Source organism: Arachis hypogaea, chromosome 15 (assembly GCF_003086295.3).
Source record: "Arachis hypogaea cultivar Tifrunner chromosome 15, arahy.Tifrunner.gnm2.J5K5, whole genome shotgun sequence".
Classification (NCBI taxonomy): Eukaryota; Viridiplantae; Streptophyta; class Magnoliopsida; order Fabales; family Fabaceae; genus Arachis; species Arachis hypogaea.
The window spans coordinates 16183431-16206698 of NC_092050.1; the positions used below are offsets into that span (position 1 = coordinate 16183431).

General features: G+C 34.4%; 4 protein-coding genes, 1 long non-coding RNA gene and 1 pseudogene across 5 annotated transcripts; 2 read left to right on the forward strand and 4 right to left on the reverse strand.

Moving 5' to 3' along the window:
* Nucleotides 1-7296: 7296 nt before the first annotated feature.
* LOC112749679 (uncharacterized) lies at nucleotides 7297-9715 on the reverse strand. Its single transcript, XM_025798016.3, has 2 exons — nucleotides 7822-9715; nucleotides 7297-7732 (listed from the first exon to the last, which is right to left on the reverse strand). Exons 1-2 carry the CDS (start codon nucleotides 9241-9243, stop codon nucleotides 7631-7633), a joined length of 1524 nt encoding a protein of 507 aa, XP_025653801.1. The 5' UTR covers nucleotides 9244-9715; the 3' UTR covers nucleotides 7297-7630.
* A 2585-nt stretch (nucleotides 9716-12300) lies between these two features.
* LOC112749680 (uncharacterized) lies at nucleotides 12301-14226 on the forward strand. Its single transcript, XM_072218708.1, has 6 exons — nucleotides 12301-12937; nucleotides 13031-13166; nucleotides 13259-13340; nucleotides 13412-13463; nucleotides 13566-13620; nucleotides 13725-14226. The coding sequence occupies exons 1-6, from the start codon at nucleotides 12443-12445 to the stop codon at nucleotides 13901-13903; spliced, it is 999 nt and encodes a 332-aa protein (XP_072074809.1). The 5' UTR covers nucleotides 12301-12442; the 3' UTR covers nucleotides 13904-14226.
* A 1256-nt stretch (nucleotides 14227-15482) lies between these two features.
* Nucleotides 15483-15893, forward strand: LOC112749684 (protein SPIRAL1-like 5). Its single transcript, XM_025798023.3, has 2 exons — nucleotides 15483-15713; nucleotides 15816-15893. The coding sequence occupies exons 1-2, from the start codon at nucleotides 15483-15485 to the stop codon at nucleotides 15891-15893; spliced, it is 309 nt and encodes a 102-aa protein (XP_025653808.1).
* Nucleotides 15894-16434: 541 nt separating this feature from the next.
* On the reverse strand, nucleotides 16435-19003 carry LOC112749683 (mitogen-activated protein kinase homolog MMK2). The gene is made up of 6 exons (XM_025798022.3): nucleotides 18690-19003; nucleotides 18434-18563; nucleotides 18228-18365; nucleotides 17803-18135; nucleotides 17057-17240; nucleotides 16435-16949 (listed from the first exon to the last, which is right to left on the reverse strand). Exons 1-6 carry the CDS (start codon nucleotides 18869-18871, stop codon nucleotides 16774-16776), a joined length of 1143 nt encoding a protein of 380 aa, XP_025653807.1. The 5' UTR covers nucleotides 18872-19003; the 3' UTR covers nucleotides 16435-16773.
* A 523-nt stretch (nucleotides 19004-19526) lies between these two features.
* On the reverse strand, nucleotides 19527-22758 carry LOC112746906 (small ribosomal subunit protein eS10z-like; annotated as a pseudogene).
* LOC140179609 (uncharacterized) lies at nucleotides 21328-22131 on the reverse strand. The gene is made up of 2 exons (XR_011873195.1): nucleotides 21855-22131; nucleotides 21328-21548 (listed from the first exon to the last, which is right to left on the reverse strand). It is a non-coding gene; the product is annotated as an uncharacterized lncRNA (long non-coding RNA).
* Nucleotides 22759-23268: the final 510 nt, after the last annotated feature.

Consider the following 23268-nt stretch of genomic DNA (forward strand, 5'->3'; position numbering starts at 1 on the left):
GAAAGAAATACAAAGATGCATGTAACTATGATTCATGAAGAGATTCAAGTTTAATATTGGCTACCAACTTCTTCGTAACAACTAACAAGTAAATTTTTATCTCTTTTTACAAATTATTATTAAAGACTTGGTTTTTGTTCATACCCTGTCCCACTATTTAGTTAGGCCCAAAATGAATAAAGGCTAATCAACAGATATTATCCGGATAGACACCTACCTGACCTCATAAAGGTTGAACACGGCGATGTTAGCCTAGCCCTACTTGTCTGAATCAGTAACTAACTTCTACAATCTCTTCTATTCATCTAGAAAAGAGATATCAACAACCTCCCTAACAAGAATTATTCTCCACATCTAAACAATTTTAACATCTAAATTCATCCAAGTGATTTAGATCACGCGATTCTTTTCCCACTTTCTTTCAAATTCGTGCATGCATTTTTACCCCTAATGCTACGTCTTCTTCTTCTTCTCCTCCTTTTTTATAATTTTCACTTTCATTACCGTCCTCTTCTTCCTCCTCCTCCTCCTCTTTCTTCTTCTTTTCTCATTTCAATTTCTTCTCCTCCTTCTTTTTCATCCTTCTCCTCCTCCTCCATCATCATCATCATCATCATCATCATCATCATCATCATCATCATCATCATCATTGTCATCTTCTTCTTATACATATCGTTGTTATCGTTATCGTCGTTATTGTTATTGTTGAATTTTTGCTATGTTGATGATGTTGTCTGATCCAAAATTGATTTTGGATGTGTTTTTGTTCACGATTCAGTCTTGTTTGTATGCTTATTTTCGAACTGAGTTTATGTGTCGCAATCATTATGTAATTTCAGTTTATTTCTGAGTTAATTTTGTCGCAATTGTTATGTAATTTCGGTTAATTTCCAAGTTAATTATATCGCAATCCATTATGTAATTTCGGTTCATTTTTGAGTTAATTATGTCGTAATCATTATATAATTTCACTTCATTTCTAAGTAAATTAAGGTGTATTTGGACTCGTTGTCCTACACAATTCAAAACTCTTTCTCCTCTTCCTCATTATCTTCTATTGCTTCTTCTTCTTTTTCATCTTTTTCTTCTTCATCTTCTCCTTCTTTTTTCATTTTCTTATAATTATTCTTATTTCACTCTCTAGAAAATATCAAACAAAACAGAAGAAGAAACATATTAATGACGTTGTCTAATCCAAAATTAATTTTGGATGTATTTTTGTTCGTGATTTAGTCTTGTTTGTGTGCTTGTTTTCGAACTGAGTTTATGTGTCACAATAATTATGTAATTTCGATTCATTTCTGAGTTAATTGTATCGCAATCATTATATAATTTTGGTTCATTTCTGAGTGAATTAATGTGCATTTGGATTCGTTTTCCTACACAATTCAAAACTCTTTCTCCTCTTTCTCCTCATCTTTTACTGCTTCTTCTTCTTCTTTTTCATCTTTTTCTTCATCTTCACCTTCTTATTTCGTTTTCTCAAAATTCTTTTTGATTTACTTTCTTGAGAGGAATAAAACAAAAAAAAAAGAGAAGAAAATATCAAATAAAAAAGAAGAAGAAACATATTAATGACGTTGTCTGGTCTAAAATTGATGTTGGATGTATTTTTGTTCATGCTTCAGTCTTGTTTGTGTGCTTGTTTTCGAACTGAATTTATGTGTCGCAATCATTATGGTAAATTTCGGTTCATTTCTGAGTTAATTATGACGCAATTGTTATGTAATTTTGATTCATTTTTGAGTTAATTGTGTTGCAATCATTATATAATTTCGGTTCATTTCTGAGTGAATTAAGGTGTATTTGGACTCGTTGTCCTTCACAATTCAAAACTATTTCTCCTCACCTTCTACTGCAATAACAGAAATAACAGCAACAACAAAAGAATGACGATGAGGAGAAAACACGCGAGGAGGAGGAGGAGGAGGAGAAGGAGATGGAGAAGGAGAAGGAGAAGGAGAAGGAGAAGGAGAAGGAGTAGGAGCAGGAGTAGGAAGAAAGGAGGAGAAGGAGGAGGAGAAGGAATGCGAAGACGATGACGATAACGTAGCGCGTGAACGTAAATGACTTGGTTGGAAGAATGATGTGTGCGTGTGTAATCACGCTCTTTTTAATGAGAGTAGTTTTTGTTGGTGTTAGATCTACTTGGTTGGACTTGGATGACAATATTACTTGGATGTGTAGCAAATCTGTCCTAACAAAAGGGAGTAACAAACCTACCATCAAAGGTAAAACTACTTCAAAGGTGGTTATTGACTTTACATCTATACTTATAAATATCCAGACACCTTCAAGTATTCTTCGAACTCCAATATATTAAAAACCTACCTAAAACCCTACTAACTTAAGTATCAGAGTCCCTTGCAGGTACCACACCCACCTCCTTACGAAGAATTTGGATAACTTCATCCCTACAGGAGAAGACGTCGAATCTTTCACCTAAAGGCGTCTGTATCTCATGTTCAGGCCCAAATCACCCTGGTTCTAGGTAAGTCTCAGAACAGTTTTTATCCGATATAATTATGGTTCGAAAGTGTATAAGTTTCATTAGGTTTAAAATCAGATTATGATCCAAAAAATAGACTCGATATATATTTAAGGTCAGGTCTAGATTAAGACAAATCTAATTTTACCCGGCGTATATACATCCCTAATCTTTAGTCTAAATGGACCAAAACGCATGAGCATGACATAAAAAATAGATGGGTGTCCAAAAATAAAAAAAATGGAGAAAATGAAAGAATCTTGTTTTTGGAAACGATTTGTCAACGCATGAGGTTTTTTTTTTTTTGTATTTTTTTAACTTAATAGAATTTGAATTGTTTTTCACGGTTGGCCTGCAAACTTTCATTGAAGGATTCATACCTTTCATTGCAGATCTATTATGTTATTAACCATAGTTACTTACCTCTATCTCAATTTCCCTTAACAAAAACTTAATAAAATAAAAAGTTGATAAGTTATAACATCTTACAATTAATAACGCATAGTATTTTTAATCACTATTAGGGTGCGTAAATTAACATACAGATGTGCAATGAAAGGTATAAATCATTCAACAAAATTAAGTTTGCATACTAACTTTACTTACAGAAATACATATGCAGTTATGTTCACGTAAAGTTAATAATAAAAAAATTGTTAGATGACAATTTAGTCAAATCTATCAAAATCACCTAACAATTCTTAATTATCAACTTTATATAAAAATAACTGAGTATTCACCTTAAAATTCTATTAAGTTAAAAAAATACAATAAAAAAACAAAAATATATACTCATTATTTTTTATTTTATTTTCATCGATACTTTTTCACTTTTTTTATTGTGTGTAATATATTTTAGAGAAAATGACCCCTGATCTATTGTCCCGCGGGCATTTTTGTTCCTGACGATTGAAAAATATTTTTAAGTTCCTGACCTTCACAAAACTTGGACGCATCAGTCCCTCCGTCCAAATGCCTCGGTCAGGGACTGATCCGTCCAAATTATCTGTTAGGGACTGATCCGTCCAAGTTTTGTGAAGGTCAGGGACTTAAAAGTATTTTTCAATGGTCAGGACGAAAATATCTGCGAGGCAAAAGATTAGGGACCTATTTGTCCTTTTCTCTATATTTTATTTTTCGGTGGACATTTCACTATTGTAAAATATAAAATTATAAGGGAAAACCCAATAACTTAAAAAACATTCATAAAGATAATTAATTAATTGTATCTTCTTTTATTCTTAATTTTCAAAGAAAAAATACATTAAATTATAAACTATATCATTTGAATTACAAATATGAATTAATATAAAAAGAGTTAAAAACATAATATTAAGATGAGATAGGTTATTTTAATCAATATTTGTAAATAGGGCAGAGCAGAGATGGCTACATATCCCTCCTCATACACCGGACCCTATTGAAGTAGTTTTGAGCTTAAATAAAGTAATATATGTCAGGTACTTAGGTTTGAGATACAACAATTATTTTTGTTTGCGTACAAGAGCAGTAGTAATTTTGACTGTTATTTAACCAACAGAAAAAATAATAGTTTGAGATAGAGGACCACCCTCTACGAAATCTTTCACTGTGAAGTGTGCTATGCTTGAATCAATTGCAAACAGCCACTGGAACATACAGCTAAGACTCTGAGCACGAAAGTGATAGGCTTTAGGAAAAAGTTTCTGTTAATTATTCAATTCTCCTTTGGCGCTTTTGCATATTATCAAAGCAAACTTGTGTATTGCTCTGCCATTATATTCTTCATTATAAAATTTGTGTGGATGTTAGTAATGATCTGAATTGAAAGATTCCAACACCATGAATAATAGTACGTTGTTTTGATTCATCACGCGTTTCAATTGCCATTTTCTAAGCCAACATTGAGCAAATCCGAAGCAGAATCTCTCCCCGTTTATTACAAAACTAAAGTCAAATATTAAAAGTTCAAAAATGAAAAACTGAAAACGTTTGTTTAATGGTTATATTTTATGTACTCTTATGTACTCTTTATGTATTATTTTTACAATTAATTACAATTATACATTAAATAATTAACAAATTAAACTAATTTTTATTCTGATTGACATATACTAAAGTGAATAAGTAATTACAATTAAGTCTACATCTATTCTGAAAAAATGGTCTAGGTAATTAACAATAATGCAATGAATGAATGAATCGGAGAAACTCTAGCTATTAGCTTAATTTGTAGGTAGCATTGCATGAGGATTGGTCCCCGTATGCATTCATTACTCAGCTGCAAATTGGAAGAAGGATGCAAAGAAAGTGGAAATAGAGAAATCCAATTTTAAACGTTTGCTTTGTCTGTATTTTAATTAGGTTTCACGTGATGGAGGAAGAAACGAATGAGGAAGATGGATTTATATTCTTTCCACGATGCATGGCATCAAAGAGTTATCCTCTTCTATGCCGGACGTGTTTGAGTACGATACACGTGACAAATTCTGATAATACAAAACCATATATTTCTTTGTTCATCATCACCTTATCGCATCGCTTAGCTTATTAGCTTCCATGCATTACTATTAATGTGAAGCGCGCATGTGACGCAAAACGATTGCTGAGGATAATAAGCAGTTGTTGGTGACTGTTTCTGTGCTTGTCAATCCAAAATGAGTGAGAGAAGTGGTAAATGACATGCTGCATCCACATCATAATATTATTGTACCATAACAAATTTGGATTTATTGATTGATCATCAACTCATTCGTTCTTTTAATTAAGGGTTAAAATTTAAATTCTATCATATATATATATATATATATATACAACAATTTATTTACTAGAACCAAATCCTTAAACAAAACTTAAATTTATAATAATTTAGTCATTTGCGAGATACGAAATAAAAAAAATAATTTTAGTATTAGAAATAAGAGAAATTATATTTATCCTATTTTAATTTTTTTTATAATATAAAAAATAAAATATTTTTTTCACTTTTATTTTAATGCTAAAAGTGAAAGACATGTAAAAAAATACATATAACATTTTTCTAGAAATGGAGAATTTCTTGTGGGTTTTTACTTCTGAGAATAGAGAGTAAATGAGTTAATTTATTTTGTTCCATTTCAGTAGGAAATGCGTATCTGTTTGAAGTTAGTTTTATTTGATTTTTTAAATTTAAATTTAAAAACTAACATGGAAGACAATTAATTTATTAATAAAGTAAGAACATTGAATTGCTGTGGATGGATGAGTTCAACTATAGAATCAACTTATTTTAGTTAATAAAGATCATTCGATTTTTTAAATTTTATCTTTATTCTAAATTTTAAATTTTATATTAAAAGTTAATTAATATTAATTAATGAAAAATTAATTTCTTATAATTATTTGTCTAAATTAATCTTTTAAGCTCCTCAATATGCTTTTTTTTCACCATAAAAAGCTCCTTTCATGAAAGATATATTGAAGGGAATCTCTAAACTAATTAAGTGCTTGTTTGGTTTCATTATCTTAATGAAAAAAGATGTTTTTTTATTGAAAAAAAAATATTTTTTCATTTTTTAGTGTGTTTGGCAAATTTCTAATAGTAAAAGTAAAAGTACTAGAAAAATAAAAAAAAATATCTTTTTTGAAAAGTTGTAATTTACATCTTTTTTTAAAAGATCTTTTTTCTTAAAAAAAAGATGTTTTTTATATAATAAATAAATAAAATAATACTTTTATATTGTTATACCCAAACATAACTGATAGATAAAAAGATCTTTTTGCATGAGATACCAAACATAAAATTACTTTTACTTTTCCATAAGATCTTTAAAAAAAAAAAGATAACTCAAAAAAATATCTTTTCTTAGAAACTCACCCAAACGAGCCCTAAGAATGGAATAACATAATGAAAAAGATATAACAAAATAAGAGTTAGTTTAAATTGATTTTTTTAAAAAAAAAATTATTCTTTTCATCTTTTTAAAAAATATTTTTTTAATAGACAAAAATTATTTTATATTTAAATAAATTTTTTTAAAAAAGATTTTCAAATATTAAAAATATCATTTTTTTATGTTTTTTTAAAAATAAGGTATTGTTAACTTTTAAAAAAAATTATTTTTTTTATGAAAATACTTTTTCTAAAAAACTTATATGAATACATTTTAAATTAAATAAAAATACTTTATCTAAAAAAAATACTTTTTTTATTAAAAAAACTAATCTAAACTAACACTGAAATAAGTATTTCCCCTAACATGCTTTCTACCAAAGAAAGTGTCTATTCCCACTTTTTTATTTTTCATATTGGAAAGAAGATGGAGTATCACATGGGTATGAGAGTACATGGTGCTTTAAGCAAGTGTGATGGTTTAGAAATCACTGGGTCCGATTTCATGACTTGTAAAATTTTTTCTCATCCAACAAAGAAATCGCTGGGTCCGATTTCTTTGGATCTAAAAAAATTTGAATATAAAGCATGAAATCGGTGGGTCCGATTTCCATGCACTGCCTTCCATAAACCACAAATCGGACGGTCCGATTTGTGTCCCCTTTCAACTGCAATAAATCGGACCGTCCGATTTCTTCCCTTCACCTGAACGCCATCACAACGGTGTAAAACTCCCCGAAATTCCATAACCCAGCATTACACCAAACTTTGTCTCATATAAAAAAAAATTAGCCGTCTATTCCCAGCACTCGCTTTCTGTTGTAGCAACATTTTTAGATAAGATTGGCAAGTATACATCATCTATAATTGTTTATTTCACTTTCTAATATGTACTACTGCTGAGTGTTACACTCAAATTCATAGATGCACGCATGCATAGTCTGAAGATTCTCTTGGGTTCAGTTTACAAATTGAACATCTCTGTTATCCCATCTTCATTATTGATTAAATTAAAATACACAATTGTAAGCAAAAATAAATAACAGTAATAAACTGCGAACCTGATTTTTCCCCTTACACCTACCTTTCCTTCCACAACCCACTCAATTTCAGTGAGCTCCAGATTTAAAAAAAAAAAAAAGAAGAAGAAGAAAAAGAAAGAAGAAAACTAAACGTTGAAGCCCAATAATGAATACAAATATAAAGAAATTAGCCCTAAGAATATGGACAAGAAGCTGCTGCTGCATAAGAATGTCCCACCCTAATATAAATTAGTGAGGTGATTAGGGTGATTAAATTTCGGTAACCTCACCGCTCTTGCATACACCCACATCAATGACCATTGTTCCTTGGTGGTTGGACTTGATGACCCTGCAACAGTTTCTCCTAGGCGCCTGAAATTCAAATAATATATAAATAAAATAAAAGAATGAAAGTTTGGTGAGTTTTGAATGTAATTAGTAAGTAATAGAAGAATGCTTACTCTATCCCAAAGATGGGGGTCCGGTTTCTTGTAGACGATGACATTGTCGATAGCAGAAGGGTCAGGCATCCTCCAGCGGCACTCAGGATGAGGGACACGGTGTCTTTCGTAGCGAGTGAGAGTGAGTTGCTGTGTGGAATTGAATGTGGCTTTGGAGAAATAGAAAACAAATGGCTTCTGACACGGGTTTCTGCTAACGGGACGCGTGTTGAAAGCATAGGCAGTGTAGTCCGCCCTCCTATACCAATTCAAGAAGGTTCTAGAAGGCATCTCCATCTCGCGTGCGGAGAACATGCCGCGGAATATCTGAACGGCGAACCCCCAAGAAACGGAAACAGTCCAGCGGCTGTTCTTGTCGTAGCAGATGGATTGCTGGATGAGGGCGGCGGAATCAAGCTTCATGGGAATGGTGAGGCGTTTCAGAGCTTCCACCCGAGTGGCGTTGGGGAATATTGGCTCAACAACGTCCAGGTGGTGGAGTGATACCAATGGCGTCACAGGGTGTGCGGCAAGAAGCCCGAAGAGGTTCCCATACACATCGTATTGATGAAAACCGATTTCTTTTGTGAGTGGAACACCGAGTTCCGCCATACAAGCTTGCATTCTGTCATCTGAGCCGTACAGAGCAGGGTAACGTTTAATGCATCGGTCTTGCATCTTCTGCAGAGCCTTCGCAAGAGGGTAGCTGATGGCGAAGCCGCCGCCGCCGTACGCCATGCCGTAAGAGAAGAATATGTTCTGCAAGTGGCTCTCCGACAAGCTACCGATGTAATAGTATTGGTTGTGGTCGTATTTCCGAAGAATTCTGAGAAGGTTCTCCGTGACGAAGACGGTGTCGTCGTCCCCCATCACGAACCACCGGACGTCCTTCAGGCCCAGGCGGAGAGTCTCCGTCACGATCCGCGATATTCGGAGGGCGGAGCGGTGGCCCAGCTTGTTGGTGTAAGGGAAGTTGGAGGTGTCGGTGGAGATCTTCACCGGCGGTAGGCCTTCTTTGCGGTGGGTCTTGACTCGGTCGTCGAGCCAGACCACCCCTCTCATCAACTTGGGCTTGTACCACAGCTTGATGTAGTTCTTGCGATGCTCCCAGAGCTTGGAGGAGGCGGCGATTCCGAACACGACGTGGCGAAGGTTGGTGGGGGAGGATGAGCCGATGGGGGAATGGACAGTGGCATTGGAGGGAGACGGAGAAGAGGAGATGCGGTTGATGGAGAATGGACCGTGGCTGCAGGTGGTGGAGGTGCTTACGAGCTTGAAGGTGTAGAGAACGTAGGTGAGGGAAACGAAGAGGATGGTCCACACCATCATCTTTGCTGTGGGAGAGGCTCGTGTCTGTGGTGCGCTTTTCTGATCCCAAATCAGCTTTTCTGATGAATCCTTCATTGTGCTTGTCTTGCAATGAAGATAACAATCACTGAGCATGCAATGCAATGCAAGGCAGAGCAGAGCAGAGCAGAAGAACACAACAGAGCAGAACCCTAACTATTATATAACTTCAATTTTTTTAGAAATATGTGGTGTCTTACTCTCATCTTCACTCATCAGAATAGCCACTTCCAAATTTACAGTCCTCAGATTGAAGTGCAACATTATAGCCATATCTTCCTATTTTTATGTTTTTTACTTTTGGGAGTTGGTTAACCAATACTTTCTATTGCTGCGACATCTAATCACACCTTTCAACACTTTGGATTTTCTCTCCTTTACTTTACTGCTAATTACTTACTAATTATCACACACAACAAAATTTTAATACTGATTCTTCTCTTTAACCTTTTTCATGCATATCTTCCTTTCTCCTTTTAAAACCTGTTTGAGCTTTTTAGCTAATATGTACCAACGACACTTATTAGGAAAGTTTTAACTGTATTTTATCCTTTTGAAAATTACTTTCTAATCATTTTTTCCTCCTTCCTAAACTTTGCAAAACTCAATCTTCATTTCAACCGACAACTTTCGTGAATATTATTTTTCTAAATTAAACGACAGATTGAGATTCTCACCGACAAAATAGGCCCGCAGATCAGTCAAATTGTATTCTTACTTTTTTCTACAATATCTGTTGCTTCTTTTTACCATTTTCAAATTTCAATACAATGTTCTAGGCTTCAAGCCACCATTACATATAAAGCGGAAGAAAGGATGGTAAGAACGCGTGAATTAAATGCTCGTAATTTTTCAGTTGAATGTCAATGGAACTAATCACATGTTCAAATTGTTACCTATTTTACCATGATTGTATTTTTTTATTTTTTATAATTTAGAAATACCTTCATAAGTTTTATTTCTCATTATAGATTTTTTTTTTTTTGGTGATCTTAGGGGTTCAAGGACCCCAACAAAGGGATTCCTCATTATAGATTGTTGAGAGAGAAACTACTCTCAACCTTAGTTTTTGTTATGATCAAATTATTTTGATAATTAAGTTCAATTAAATTAGTCTAATAATTTGTTGATACATTAAAAATTTGTTGAAGAAGAAGAATGACATGCCAACATGCATAAAAAAAAGAAAAAAATGTAGTTAAACTTAATTAAAAGAAAATTTACCTAGTATTACTAACTCTATAGAATCATTCCTATTTAAAAAAAAAAATCAAAGATAAATTTTTTCTCTCTAAAGATATGTTTTATTTTAGGTGGATATTCTAATAAAGATTTTATAATTGTCATTATGTAAAGATATTTTATTTTTACTATTAGATAATAGATTTTAGGATTTTATTTTTCTATATTATAAAAATATTACCTTTATTTAAACAAATAAGTCATACTTTTTAAATTAAGATCATCAAGATATTTTTTTCTTTTTTTCGGTTAACAAAAGGACTTTACACCAAACAAAAAACTAACATCTTTATTGGAGTAGTTGTCTTTATTTTAACATAATATAACGGGGCTTCAAAAATAAGTTTAACTGTAACATAAAAGAGTACAACGTTTTATTTAAGATCTAATTACGTCCATATAGTTGGGGCTTGAGCCCGATACTTTTTTTTTGGACTTGAGCCCGATAGTTCTTAATATAGATTGTTTTGATGCAGAGATGGGCTAGATAAGCCCAATTTCTTTTACCCAGGGACCCCTAAAGAAAGAGATCTCAAAACCAAAGAAATGGCCCATGTCCAAAAACACACCAAAAAAGAGACATTACAGTGACCGAAAGCAAAAAGAAAATGAAGTAGCTACCTAGTACCTAGCCTAGCTACAATATACATACGTACATGCAAGAAAGTGAAGAAATATCTTTGAATTATGCATGGACTTGGAATGGATTCAATTTTCAACTTTTCCTTCGAGAATTTATGGCAGATGAAGAAGAGGCTCCTGCCCTGGAGATGACAGAGATGATGGAATGAAATGCATTTGCTGCAATCTTTGATTTGATCTGCCCTCTTTTTGGAAGTGGCTTTTTCCCTCCCAACTTGTTGCCACCGTATGCCGGAGCAACACGAACCACCCTCACCCTGTTGTTCATTGTTTTAGTTTTCAATGATCTAAGAAGGCTAAGTGTGTATGGTGGATATGAAGATGAAGGAAGATGCCATCACAGTAGTTTATATATAGAGGGTTTGGATTTGTTGCATTAATATATTTTTGTGTGAGTGATGGGCGTTAGGGGTCATGCCAGCTAATATGCGCCACTTGTTCAAGATTCCCTTTTACCTCAACGGCAGCGCATCACAACTTCAGCTTCAGCTTCTCAGAGACAGACAGACTTGTTTTCAGCCTTCAATTCTGAATGCATCAACACGTGCGGGTGCGGTAATGCTTAGTATATAAAAAATACTACGTATAAGTAACAAATTAGTCATTAAATAGGTTATTGACTTATTATATATTTGTATATATATAAATATATTATTTGATAGCTGATCTTTTGTATACATGATTGTTATAATATTAAGATTGCCTTTGGAGAAACAATGTATCTTCTTTACTCCTTTGTCCCCTTCATTTCAAACCCCATAGCGTCCACAATATAATATTTTCTGACAAATACCACGACTACAAGTACCAAAAATGATTAAAAGATCTTACTTTCTCATCGGTGTTTCTGGTTGATGTTTGTTGAATTGGCAATTTAGCATGCTTGTCTGGCCAACCAGTTTTCATACGCTGAGATGTGGACATAGTCATCGGACGGTAGAGGACTGCCCCCTGTTTGGGCACACAAAAGGACACACTATAATTTTGTCTCTGTCTTCTTCTATGTGGTGGTTGTATCACAAATATCTGATCTTGACTTTTCATAATTGCATCCATTTCTTTCAACCCAACATTATGAATGAATAAATATATATTCTTTGATATGTCCGTGACATGTCAGACAGATACCTCCTAACAACTCTATTCCATAGAGACCAGAGAAGCAACTCACCCTATGATGCTACAAGCATAGGGTATCGCTGGCATGGCACCAGAGTTTATGTAATATGAATAATTAGAATTTAGATGAGGCGATATATTCTGTCGTGCCATCAGAGAGAATAAAAACGTTACCATATAGCAGTATTTAATGTATCTGGTGATTCTAATACATACGGGACCAAGAATGTGGTAATATTCTTGGATTTCATGTCAAGGCAGAAATGAAAAGAAAAGAAAAGTAGTAAACAAGATGGAGAAGCTAAACAAACTACGCACTTATTCCTTGGTTATTAGAAAGAGAAAGCTCTTTGTTCCTTTCCGTGGTTGTATGTTATGTTATTATATTAAGTGGCCATATTTACATGTTCTTCAAGGTAATGTCTCGGTAACCAAAAATCATAATATAGAAATGAATACTGCTAGTGTCAAGTTCCCAATCAGCGCTTCATGTCGGGGAATAAACTCAGATATCACCAAGAGGCTTGCTTTCAAAAGACCATGCAATTTGCATGGCATGAGTTTCAAAAGCATTGCCCTACGCAAATCTTGGGTTAACAGTCGAATTTCTGCCATTGGATCAAAGGGAGATTCCAACAATTACAGGCATAACTCGTCTCCGGCAGAAAAAGTTGATGAATTCTACATATGTATCAACGAGAAAAAGCTAAAGCAACTGGGTGAATGTGTATCTAGAGATGCTTGTTTTTATGACTTTGCCTTCACCAAACCGTTCAAAGGAAAGAAGGTTTGTATATTCCTCAACCGTAGTTGTTAGCTCTTAACTTACCCTAAAAGAAACTGCATAGTCTAAGACCATGAATGAGTATTGGTTTTGCAGGAAGTGATGCAATTCTTAGAGCAGCTTAGTTGTAGCATGGGCAAAAATGTCAAATTCAAAGTTAGACAAATATGCCAAGGACAACATCATGATGATGATGACGATGGTTTTACTGCTGCAGCTAATTGGCACTTGGGTCATTTTCATTCCTAGAACTTTTCTCCTATTATTTCCTAATAAATAAATATATTGTCCAATGCTAGATGATGATTTTTTTGGTATTGATAGAATGGAAAGAAGAACAGATCCCATTCACCAGAGGTTGCAGCTTCTTCAGGTTATCAAGACAAGGAGAAAACATCGTCATTAGGTACATTTTCAAACTCCTAATAGTCTTAATTTGTGCAATCACGTGCTCACTCTGAAATAATGTATACTCAGGAGAGCTGAAATAGTAATTGAATCACCAATCAAGCCAGGAGGCATAGTTCTGGTAACACCAAAAGTGCAAGCTGAATTTGTAACATTCGAATTCTTATGATATTAGAAGCATCATCTAATTAATCTTTTTTGGTTCTATCAATAAAATAACAAGACTCTGTTGAAGACCCTGACTTCGTTATTTGATGACTTCCCACAGTTAGCTGAATGTGAGTGAATCCTCATTCAATAGATTTCTCACATCTCCTTTCAGTCACCCAAAACAAAATATTCATATTCATTGAAAAATATACATATATGGGTGTGGATGCAGGGTTCTTAAGGAGTCCTCATGCAATACTTAGATGGATAATGAAAATATACAATATATTTGTAGCACCTTTAGTGACTCCACTACTTGACGGTTACATAAGGCTTTGGAGCATCACGGTTCGATTGTTTAGCTATGCATTCAACATACTTATTTTCATTTCCAAGTATTTCATCAAGTAGAGACCATAACATGTCTGTCTAATCTATTTAAGAACTAGTAGAGGGTACCTAATTACCTATCATCCATCAATTGGAATCATCATGGTTCCACCATGAATCTAGCAGAGTGAGAAGAACCAATGGTCCTATAACAGGAGGGAGTGGAGGAGGCCTGCTAAAGGTGGCAATTGGATCAACCATGTCCTTGTTAGCAGCAATCCCCATTTCTCCACAAGATTCATTCTTTTCTTGTTTCTTAGGTGTTGAACTCCCAAATGTACCTGCTTCAATCAAATACAGAATTCTATTTCATGAAATTCAATAAACATAATAGGGTTTCCAAATGACATTGTACCTACCCTGTGATGCGTTCTTCAACAGCGGGTACATTTGGTTGAATCTGTATTTTGAAGGTACCAAAAGTGCAGTAAGTCCACGCATGTAGTACTCTCTAACTATCCTGCAGTTCCTGAAATAAATAATATTAACATAGCAAATCGCAAGTTTTAAAATTTTTGCAAAGATTCTCGAATGAAAGTGAATACAATTAGAATATAGGGAAATCCTGTTTAACCAGATGAATGAAAGTGTGAAATAGAAAAAGAAATAAAAGAAAGGAATAAGAAGAGGACTTACAAAGAAGCAAGAAGCTAAGATCGATGAATACCTGGAGAGTCTAGTTTCTTCTCAACCAAAACAATGGAGAACGGATGCTTCCTGAAGTTTCCAAGCTGTTAATTTTTGAAAGCCACGTGTATGACAGGTGGCGTAGAATCAAGATAAAATCAATGAGATAAGGGCTTGCTTCTTTTTTTTTTTTGGTAAGGAGGGCCTGCTTCTTTTTTTTTTTGAACATGGGAGGGCCTGCTTCTAATGACCCAACTCAAACAAAACAAACAAATAGTGGACCAAAAATACTGTCTAATGACCCAACTCCACTACTTTTATGTAAATTATTTTTATATTTTTTGTTTAGCCTTAAGATTACTATTTACTAATAAGAAGCTAAAGACGATAATTTATCTCTAATATTATAAAAAAAATAATAAAAAGTATAAAAGAAGTATTAAAAAATAATTTAAATATAATTTTTTTTGGGCTAAATAGAAAATTTTATTAATCCTTTTATACCTTACTATAGATAGATAAGTTTTAAGGTTTTACCGAAAATAAATTTATCTTAAAAATGTAAATAGTTGTGTGTTCAATATAAAGTAACAATCTCAAAAATAGGATCTATTTAATCTAACATGGGAACATTGAGTTGAACTAAGTGGATTCATTGGTGTTTGAGTTGCTTAAGGGGGATCCTTTTAATAGATACATTATATATCTACGTTTAGTGTTTGTTACAAATAAAATTTGTACTATTTTCATTCTGTTAATACAAAATATATTTATACAGTTGTGCAATAGCATAGCAGCCTCTTAAAATTGATGAGGACAAAAATAACGATGGATTGGGTACAGTGGATTATGATTAAAGATAGTTGGCGTCTATAAATAGGGATAATTACGATGATATATATGTATTTGTTGGGTGTGTAGAGAATTGAAGATTATTATTGTAAGATATCAGAATAACTAAAGAGGGAGCACGATGAGTTATAGAGGTCACCCCGCTCGTGGGCGTAGCTCTTTGGGGTACCTCTTTGGCTCTGATGACACCACACCGGTCCCTCAGCCTCTCCCTAGAAAGAACATACTTCCATTGTTACCGCCCTATGGCACCGACGCCGACACTCTCACCGTCACCGTCAGCCATAATAAGCCCCGTAAACCTGCCGCTTCTCCTCCTTTTGCTACCCAAGATTCAGAAAAATGCTTGGCAGTAAGCATTTCTCTCTCTCTCTCTCTCTCTATTTCACATTATATTTATTCTGAATTTATTACTATTACTATTTGTAACACGTATATGTTAATGATGATTCAGAATAGTCGATCAACAAAGATCAGATCATCTCCTGGTGGACGGTCATCGCTTGGATACTTGTTTGGAGATAATAACTGATATTTCTGTACAGATTGATGAGGCTTCTGAGAGAAGAAAATTGATGCTATATATTTATATGTTAATTTCATTTGAAGATGTAAAAAGGTCAGAAAAGTATGCGAGGCTAATAAAGGGGATCGGGTCATCATTCATTTTATGTTTTTTGTCTTGGGGGGAAAATCGGTGCAGTGTGTGCGTCCCTCTCATATCTTAATCTTAAATCCTCAATCAGCTTGAATTGAATGCCAGTGATTCTGTTCTTACTGTTGTAATTTTTCTACAAACTCGTATAGAAGTTATATACTCTTCATTGTTTCATCAGTTTCGATCGGTTGTCTTTCAATTTCATTTCATTTCGTTTCATTTAATAGCTTTACAGCAGCGCAGAATGGAATGATACAAACCAAAACAAGCACGTAAGTTTAAAATAAAACGAGAGATTGAACCAACAACTATGATCGTCGCAGCTTTACGATTTCAATACTGAGTTTAATTTCATATGTATATCGTACTATGCAATGACAAAACATTTTATATTTTAGGTTAATCTGAAAAATAATTTAGAGAATTGAAAGCTTTACATCAATTTCTATTGGGAAAAAAAAATACAATAATAATCAAGTAATGACATATAGAAGAGTCAAGATATAATTTGCATCAATTGGGAATATATGCGTAGAAAGGATTTACTTTTCGCTTTTTCGCTTAACTACTACTTTTCTCTTCGCGCTGAGGTTCATTCATTGAAAAATGCTAACGATATTCCTCAGGGAGGCATCATACTTCTTCCTTTAGAATTAAACATCCAAATAAGAAATACTGTTTTTCCACCTGATCACATGAGAACTATACCTAAGATGAAAGAAGCTTGTTGTGTTAAATTTTGTACTTTGTCCAACTAAGGACCTGGAGGATCTGGATTGAACTTCACTGCTTCCCTCCATATAAGCTCCTTCATGTGCTCTACGGTGTATGATGGGTGCTCAAAATCAAAGCTGAATGGCCTAGGACCAACTGGCTCATCATTTATGTCATGAAGTGATGAAAGATATGGGTGACTAAGTGCCTCATCAACTGCAAATAAGTCAAAATTCGACACAACTTACAAAATGATCGGTTTCAACTTTCTACAAGCAAGTCATAGATCAAGGCTTGAATGAAAGGTAAATCTTAAAGAGTACCTGTGATGCGTTTGTGGGGATCAAATATAAGCATTTTTTCTAGCAAGTCCAATGCATCCGCAGACATATTAGGGAATCTGGCAGAGAATTTTTGCTTCCTACATTGCGGAAGCTGTCTAACATACCTTTTGGCATTTTCACTTCGGAGAAATCCAAGGCTGGCATCATCAGGTGAACCTATTAACTTTAAGCCAAAGACAAGAGAATACATGTGTGATGTTAGTCATGTTACAACATGTAGCAACCAATTGATAGGGAACTTTAAAATCAGTCAATATCCCAGAATCGAGTAAAAGGTTGGATAGGGATTAGGGTAATTGGTGCAATTCAACATGATACATTGGTTTGATTGGCTGCCATTAATCAACAAGCATTCCCATGTTCACTTTTTCAGTTCACGTAATACTTTTTCTACAACTTGATACTCTTTTACAGCCAAACAGTGCCCAAAAGTAGGGATAAGCATAATAGTGTAGCAACAAGTTGGAAAAGACATGGCTTTTAGCTACCTGTAGCCTTATCTGAGGATACTAAGCATGCTGGGAAGTTAAAAGGCATTTATTTTTCTCTCGAAAGAACAAGTGCTAGCATTAGGCAACAAGATTCACAACTGTGATCACTTTCTTAAGCAAGATGAGCATTTTATAGAACAAGCAACAAACTAATGGAAGAGACAAGTAATCAATATCAATAATATATTATGCTTCAGCAATTGATAACTTGAAATGGAAGCATCAAAGTCATACCTCTGTTATAAGCCTTAATTGATGAACATAATCTTTCCCGGGGAACAAAGGTTCTCTAGTCATAATTTCACCAAATATGCAACCAACAGACCACACATCAATTGCGGCAGTGTAATCAGAACAGTTAAGGAGTAATTCAGGGGCACGGTACCATCGGGTGACAACATATTCAGTCATGAAATCGGTTTCGGATGTTGTCCTTGCGAGGCCAAAGTCTGCAATTTTAAGGTCACAATTTGCATTGAGAAGTATATTACTAGGCTTAAGATCACGATGCAAGACATTAGCGGAATGCACATATTTCAGTCCCCGTAAGAGCTGGTATAAAAAGTACTGCAAAATTTCAGAACAAAAAGCAGAAGTCAAAAACTAAATCTGTGAATGCCTGTGTAATTAAGATGATTAGAGAGGGGGTAAATGTAAACCTGAGAGTGGTCATGGTTAAGAGGTTGATCAGAACGAAGAACGTGGTACAGATCAATGTCCATCAAGTCAGAGACAATGTAGATATCGTTGAAGGTGTCCTTCTTAGGAGGTCGAATGATATCCTTAATGGCGATGATCTATGCATAAATAACTGGAGCAATTAGAAGATTATTAATAAGAAGAGAAAGAAGAGTGATTAGATTACATTTTCGTGGTCCATGTGGCGAAGAAGAAGAATCTCCCTCAAAGTCCTCTTGGCATTGGTAAGACTGTCAAAGGCATCAGCAATCTTCTTGATGGCAACTTCTTCCCGAGTCTCTGAATCAACAGCAGCACTGCAACGAAGCAAGAACTACTGTGTTAGTTATCGAAGTGAGGAAGAAGAGGAAGAAGAAGAAGAAGAAGAAGAAGAAGAAGAAGAAGAAGAAGAAGAAGAAGAAGAAAGGGGAAAAAGAGAGTACCAGACGAGGCCATAAGCGCCTCGACCAATGGGGCGAATAGGAGGTACATATTTGGCGGGAAGTTCGAAGAATTTTCCGTACAGATTGTACTTGACGTAGCGACCTCCGTGAGTGCGAACCCCCGTAATGTTACCCTCATCGGCACCGGCACTTCCAATTGACTCTTTCTCTTTCCTCGCCATTTCTCAAATTTGGTACTCTTCTTGTTTCTACGCTCCCTCCCTCTCCATCTCTCTCTTTAATATGCCATGCTATGGGCCCCCCTGCCCTTCCTCCTCATTTTAAATATAACATTATTTAAAACCTGTTCATCCAAGAACTAATCTTCATATGTATGCATATTTGACCAAATCTCCAACGTATTCTTATCATTATCTCTTAGAATAGTGGATATTCCCTAGAAACTGGCAACTGACCTAGTTTGAAAGCCACATAATCAGTATAAAATACAATATACAAAGTAGAACTCATTGCATGGAACAAGTAATTGTACGTAGCCATCTTTGACTGCCGAAAAATAATTAGAGAGATTATAGAATTAGTCTAATTTAGTGTAGTCAATCAATAATTCTAAAGCGTAAACTACAACTTGATCTCCAATTTATCACGAGGTGTTTGCTAAGTTCTAGCATGCCTGGATCATTAAACTTAACCCTCTAGAACCCAAGCTTCTATGATCTTCGAGCTTGGTTGGTCGACTAGTTCCATATACATATTTGAACGTTTGATAATATAAAACAACAAGAATAGTAGCATATTACTTTGAAATAATCTTACTGAAATTTTAAACTAATGTAATATTTCAGTAATAATTGTGCTCTTTTCATAAAAGGAATATTTTGATTATAAAAGTAAAGCAGGCACTACATGTCCACTTCCCTCACTTTTAAATCCCTTCTTATTTCTTCTCACCATGCTATTGTATCTTAAAAATCAATTATAATATCCAAACAATAGTCCCATAATGAAGCATGAAATTAAGTTACACGTTCTAATTATGAAAAACACTCAATTCAAAATCTTGAGTACATAAATAACGAAATGTATATAAAATAACAGATGAAACATCCAATTTTCGGATAGAAACCTACTATTGCCATCTAACAGCAAAAAAGGACAAATGTCAAAAGCATTTAAGGAGCGTTTGAGCTTGTTGGAGCACCACCTCCAAAACCGCCAGCACCCCGACCAAAGCCAGGCCTTCCACCAGCACCCTGGATGATGGAGAAAGCAGACAAACTAATTCAACAAAACATTCAGAAATGTAGAAGACAATTTCCACAAGCATGAGATCTAAGAAATACTACTACACCCAAGAACCAGCATAAACCATAATTGTTGTGAATACCGAACAAAAGTGTTTTGAACAAAACTAACTAAACTGTACTAGCATATTATGCCAACAATCAAATTGTATCAGATCATTCCATAAAATTGCCACGTTTTGAATTAGAGAGAGAAGTAGGAGTTTGTAAAATTTTCAGCAATAACTCAAAACATCATAAGATGGACGTAGAAGATGCAAGACAACATTGCTCTCTACAAGTAATCAAATAGCATTCAATAGAATAGAGAAAATATACAATCATCTACCAGTGAATACACCAAAAAGGATATAGACTTGGTGCATATTCACCTCAATTATATGAACAAATGAATAATGTGCAACACTTGAAATTTTAAGCAAGCATGGAAGTATACAATAATTTGCTCGTCGCACACAAAACATCTTAGACTAACAAGAACACAGTAAACAGAAAAAAAAAAAAAAAATAGTTTGAGTAATGGCAATTCTGCCATCAGAAACAGGGCACACATAGAAACACCACAGCTAAAGTCAGACAGTATTAGTAACTAAATACATGAAAAGATTAAAAGTTGTCATTCCAAAATCCCAACAGGTAATAAAGAGGAAGCAATGCCAATTCCAAAGAAACAAGGTGATTGCTACGGTACGATGATAAATTTATACGTACTGATTAAGGTATCCACAAGACTAAGTGCTTGTTCACCACAATTTGGTTGTGAAAGCAACAAGTTTCCAGTATTCACACCAATGGATTCTGCAAGTGTCTTATCGAGAGCATGCTCAGCATCAACAAATACACAGTAGCCTGCATGAAATGAAGATATGAATGCCAGCATAAACTAACTACAAAATCTTTAACATAGATTCCTTACAAATACATCATAGTAGTAAACAGACAGTCCTTCTTACTTATCTTCAGTATTATGATGTTATTAATTGTGGTAACTTCATTTTTATGATCAAAATAGCATAAATTAAGCCTGAAATGTTGATATAGCCCACCAAGATACTTGTAGTACAAATTTTAAATTATACACATTATATCTCTTACTTCTCTCTCTGCCAAAAGGATAAGAGAAGTGGAAAATAGAACACAACCTGTTCACAACTGGAAACTAGCTAGGTGCTAGCAACTACAAATTGTTGCTGCAGTGTAGAAACAGTGATTAATGAGGAAGTAGAGATATTTAACTAGTGATTTGCCACTTCCAAATCATAATTGAGTTACAAGACATTGACACTGGGATAGGCATTCATTCGGTGTTACAACATAGAAGAATACATCCACTGTATTATCACAATGTACACAGAAAATCAAAGGGAGGGAGATTAAAGCAAATGCCTCTTGTGATTGACAATAACATATTGACAAGTTGACAACTATAGGGGTTATGGTCACATTACAACCAAAAACAATATAGACATTATCATCAGGGGGCAAAAATTAGCATCTATAGATAACCTCCTTGCTTCTGTGCCTCTGAAATCACATGTAAAGTAAGAGTTGTTTTTCCAGAAGCCTCTGGACCATATATTTCCATAACACGTCCCTACAACAGTTATATATAACAATCAGCTTACAACTATCACCCAATGAAACAATGAACCATGAACTAAGAGACAGATTTCTTCTTTATTTATCTCTTATCATATCAGATGAAATTGTGGAAGCATAATTGTCATGCAGTTGCCAAATTAACATAGCAAATTAAACGTGGAAGGAAAATCAGAAGTCGGAGCAAAGTAGAAAATCTTTTCACCAACGACCAACTAGATTAATTTAAAAAAAGGGTTCAATGTTTGCAAACGCAGAATAAATTAGCAAGAAACTTCGTTATACAAGGATTTAAAGATACCTTTGGAAGTCCACCAATTCCCAGTGCTATATCAAGAGCAAAAGGGAAAGAGGAGAGAAGAAGATGAAGAACACTGAAACCTTCAGAGGCGTGAAACAGATGAAGAACAATTTTAGTTTTTTATTTTTTTAATATGTTTAACCCAGATGAAGAATAATTTTGATTTTTTATTTTTTTTAATATGTTTTTGTTTTGTTGTTTCAATTATTTGAAACTATAAAATTATGGTTAATTGAATTCTGAAATTTAATTAATTTAAAAGGGTATTTTTGTCTAATCAAATAAAGGAAAGATGTTTAAGACTTTTTATAAAATTAAATAAAAAATATATTTTTATTTTAATTTAATTAAAAATGTGTATTAGTAAAAGTGGTGATATATAATATATATTTAAAAAAGAAAAAATTAAATGCTGACGTGGAAAAAAAATACCACATAACTTATTACTATTTATCCCTATTTTAAATATATCGGTACGTATGACATCTTATCGTAGCAATCACCAAGAAACAAGGATGCAATGTGAAATACTCCAAAAGAAGGTCTGAAGTCAGCAGGAGCACAACTCTTGTCTCTTCCGCGGTATCCACCACGGTCATCAAATTTGTGCTCTCCCTCAAAGTGAGGTGGACCCATGTTCAATCAACCATAACACATGTTGGCAATGAAACAAGATGAAAAACAGGAGTAAGCAAGCAGGCAAGAATTACCTGAGACGGTCACTCAATGGCCGCCAAAAGGCCTGCTAGATGGCTTGGCGGGCTTCTTGAGAGTCGCAGGGATGATCTCAGAAGGAAGATTAAGGTAAGTCCTGAGATGCTCGATGCCGTAGTTGGTGAGGAACTAGTAATAGTGCATCTAGGTGAATGTCTCCCTAACCTTCCTTGGATTTGAAGCTCTGCATCAGCTTAATCACCTGCAGATTAGGCACATCGATCTCAGGGTGCTTCGCAAGATTGAAGTCCTTCTTCACGTAGCATACTCCCTCTACAAATGCATTCATTCAATCTAGAATTCATTAAGTAGGAGAATATATCAAACAAAATGAGCGAACCTTGCGATAGGTATTTGCAGATCTCCATGCGGTTCTTCTCCAGAATGATCTGAAGAATTGAGAAACAAGAGAATGAATTGAAACAAGAGAGACAAGATTATTCTGTCATATTGAAGATGTTGACCTGAGTTGTCTAGGTGATGTGCCTACTTCGATCCTTTGCTTAATGAGGAGGCTTGCATTGGTCTCATAACATCAGTGACTATGAAGGAAGTTAAGGCAGCTGTTTTTAACATGAACTCCTTTAAAGTCTTTATGTTGGATGATTTCAAGCGTTTTTCTTTAAAGAATACTAGGAGATTATTGATTTTAATATTTAGAATATGGCCAGACAGGCTTTTTCGAGGGTCGCTATCGATT

Coding starts and splice junctions, on each gene's coding strand:
- LOC112749679 (XM_025798016.3), bottom strand. CDS start 9,243: ATGCTCAGTGATTGTTATCTTCATTGCAAGACAAGCACAATGAAGGAT. Junction 7,733..7,821: donor ACCCCCATCTTTGGGATAGA/GTAAGCATTCTT, acceptor TTTGAATTTCAG/GCGCCTAGGAGAAACTGTTG.
- LOC112749680 (XM_072218708.1), top strand. CDS start 12,443: ATGGAGAAGCTAAACAAACTACGCACTTATTCCTTGGTTATTAGAAAG. Junction 13,341..13,411: donor GGAGAAAACATCGTCATTAG/GTACATTTTCAA, acceptor ATGTATACTCAG/GAGAGCTGAAATAGTAATTG. Junction 13,621..13,724: donor CTTCCCACAGTTAGCTGAAT/GTGAGTGAATCC, acceptor GTGTGGATGCAG/GGTTCTTAAGGAGTCCTCAT.
- LOC112749684 (XM_025798023.3), top strand. CDS start 15,483: ATGAGTTATAGAGGTCACCCCGCTCGTGGGCGTAGCTCTTTGGGGTAC. Junction 15,714..15,815: donor ATTCAGAAAAATGCTTGGCA/GTAAGCATTTCT, acceptor ATGATGATTCAG/AATAGTCGATCAACAAAGAT.
- LOC112749683 (XM_025798022.3), bottom strand. CDS start 18,871: ATGGCGAGGAAAGAGAAAGAGTCAATTGGAAGTGCCGGTGCCGATGAG. Junction 18,366..18,433: donor GCCACATGGACCACGAAAAT/GTAATCTAATCA, acceptor ATTTATGCATAG/ATCATCGCCATTAAGGATAT. Junction 18,136..18,227: donor TTAACCATGACCACTCTCAG/GTTTACATTTAC, acceptor GAAATTTTGCAG/TACTTTTTATACCAGCTCTT.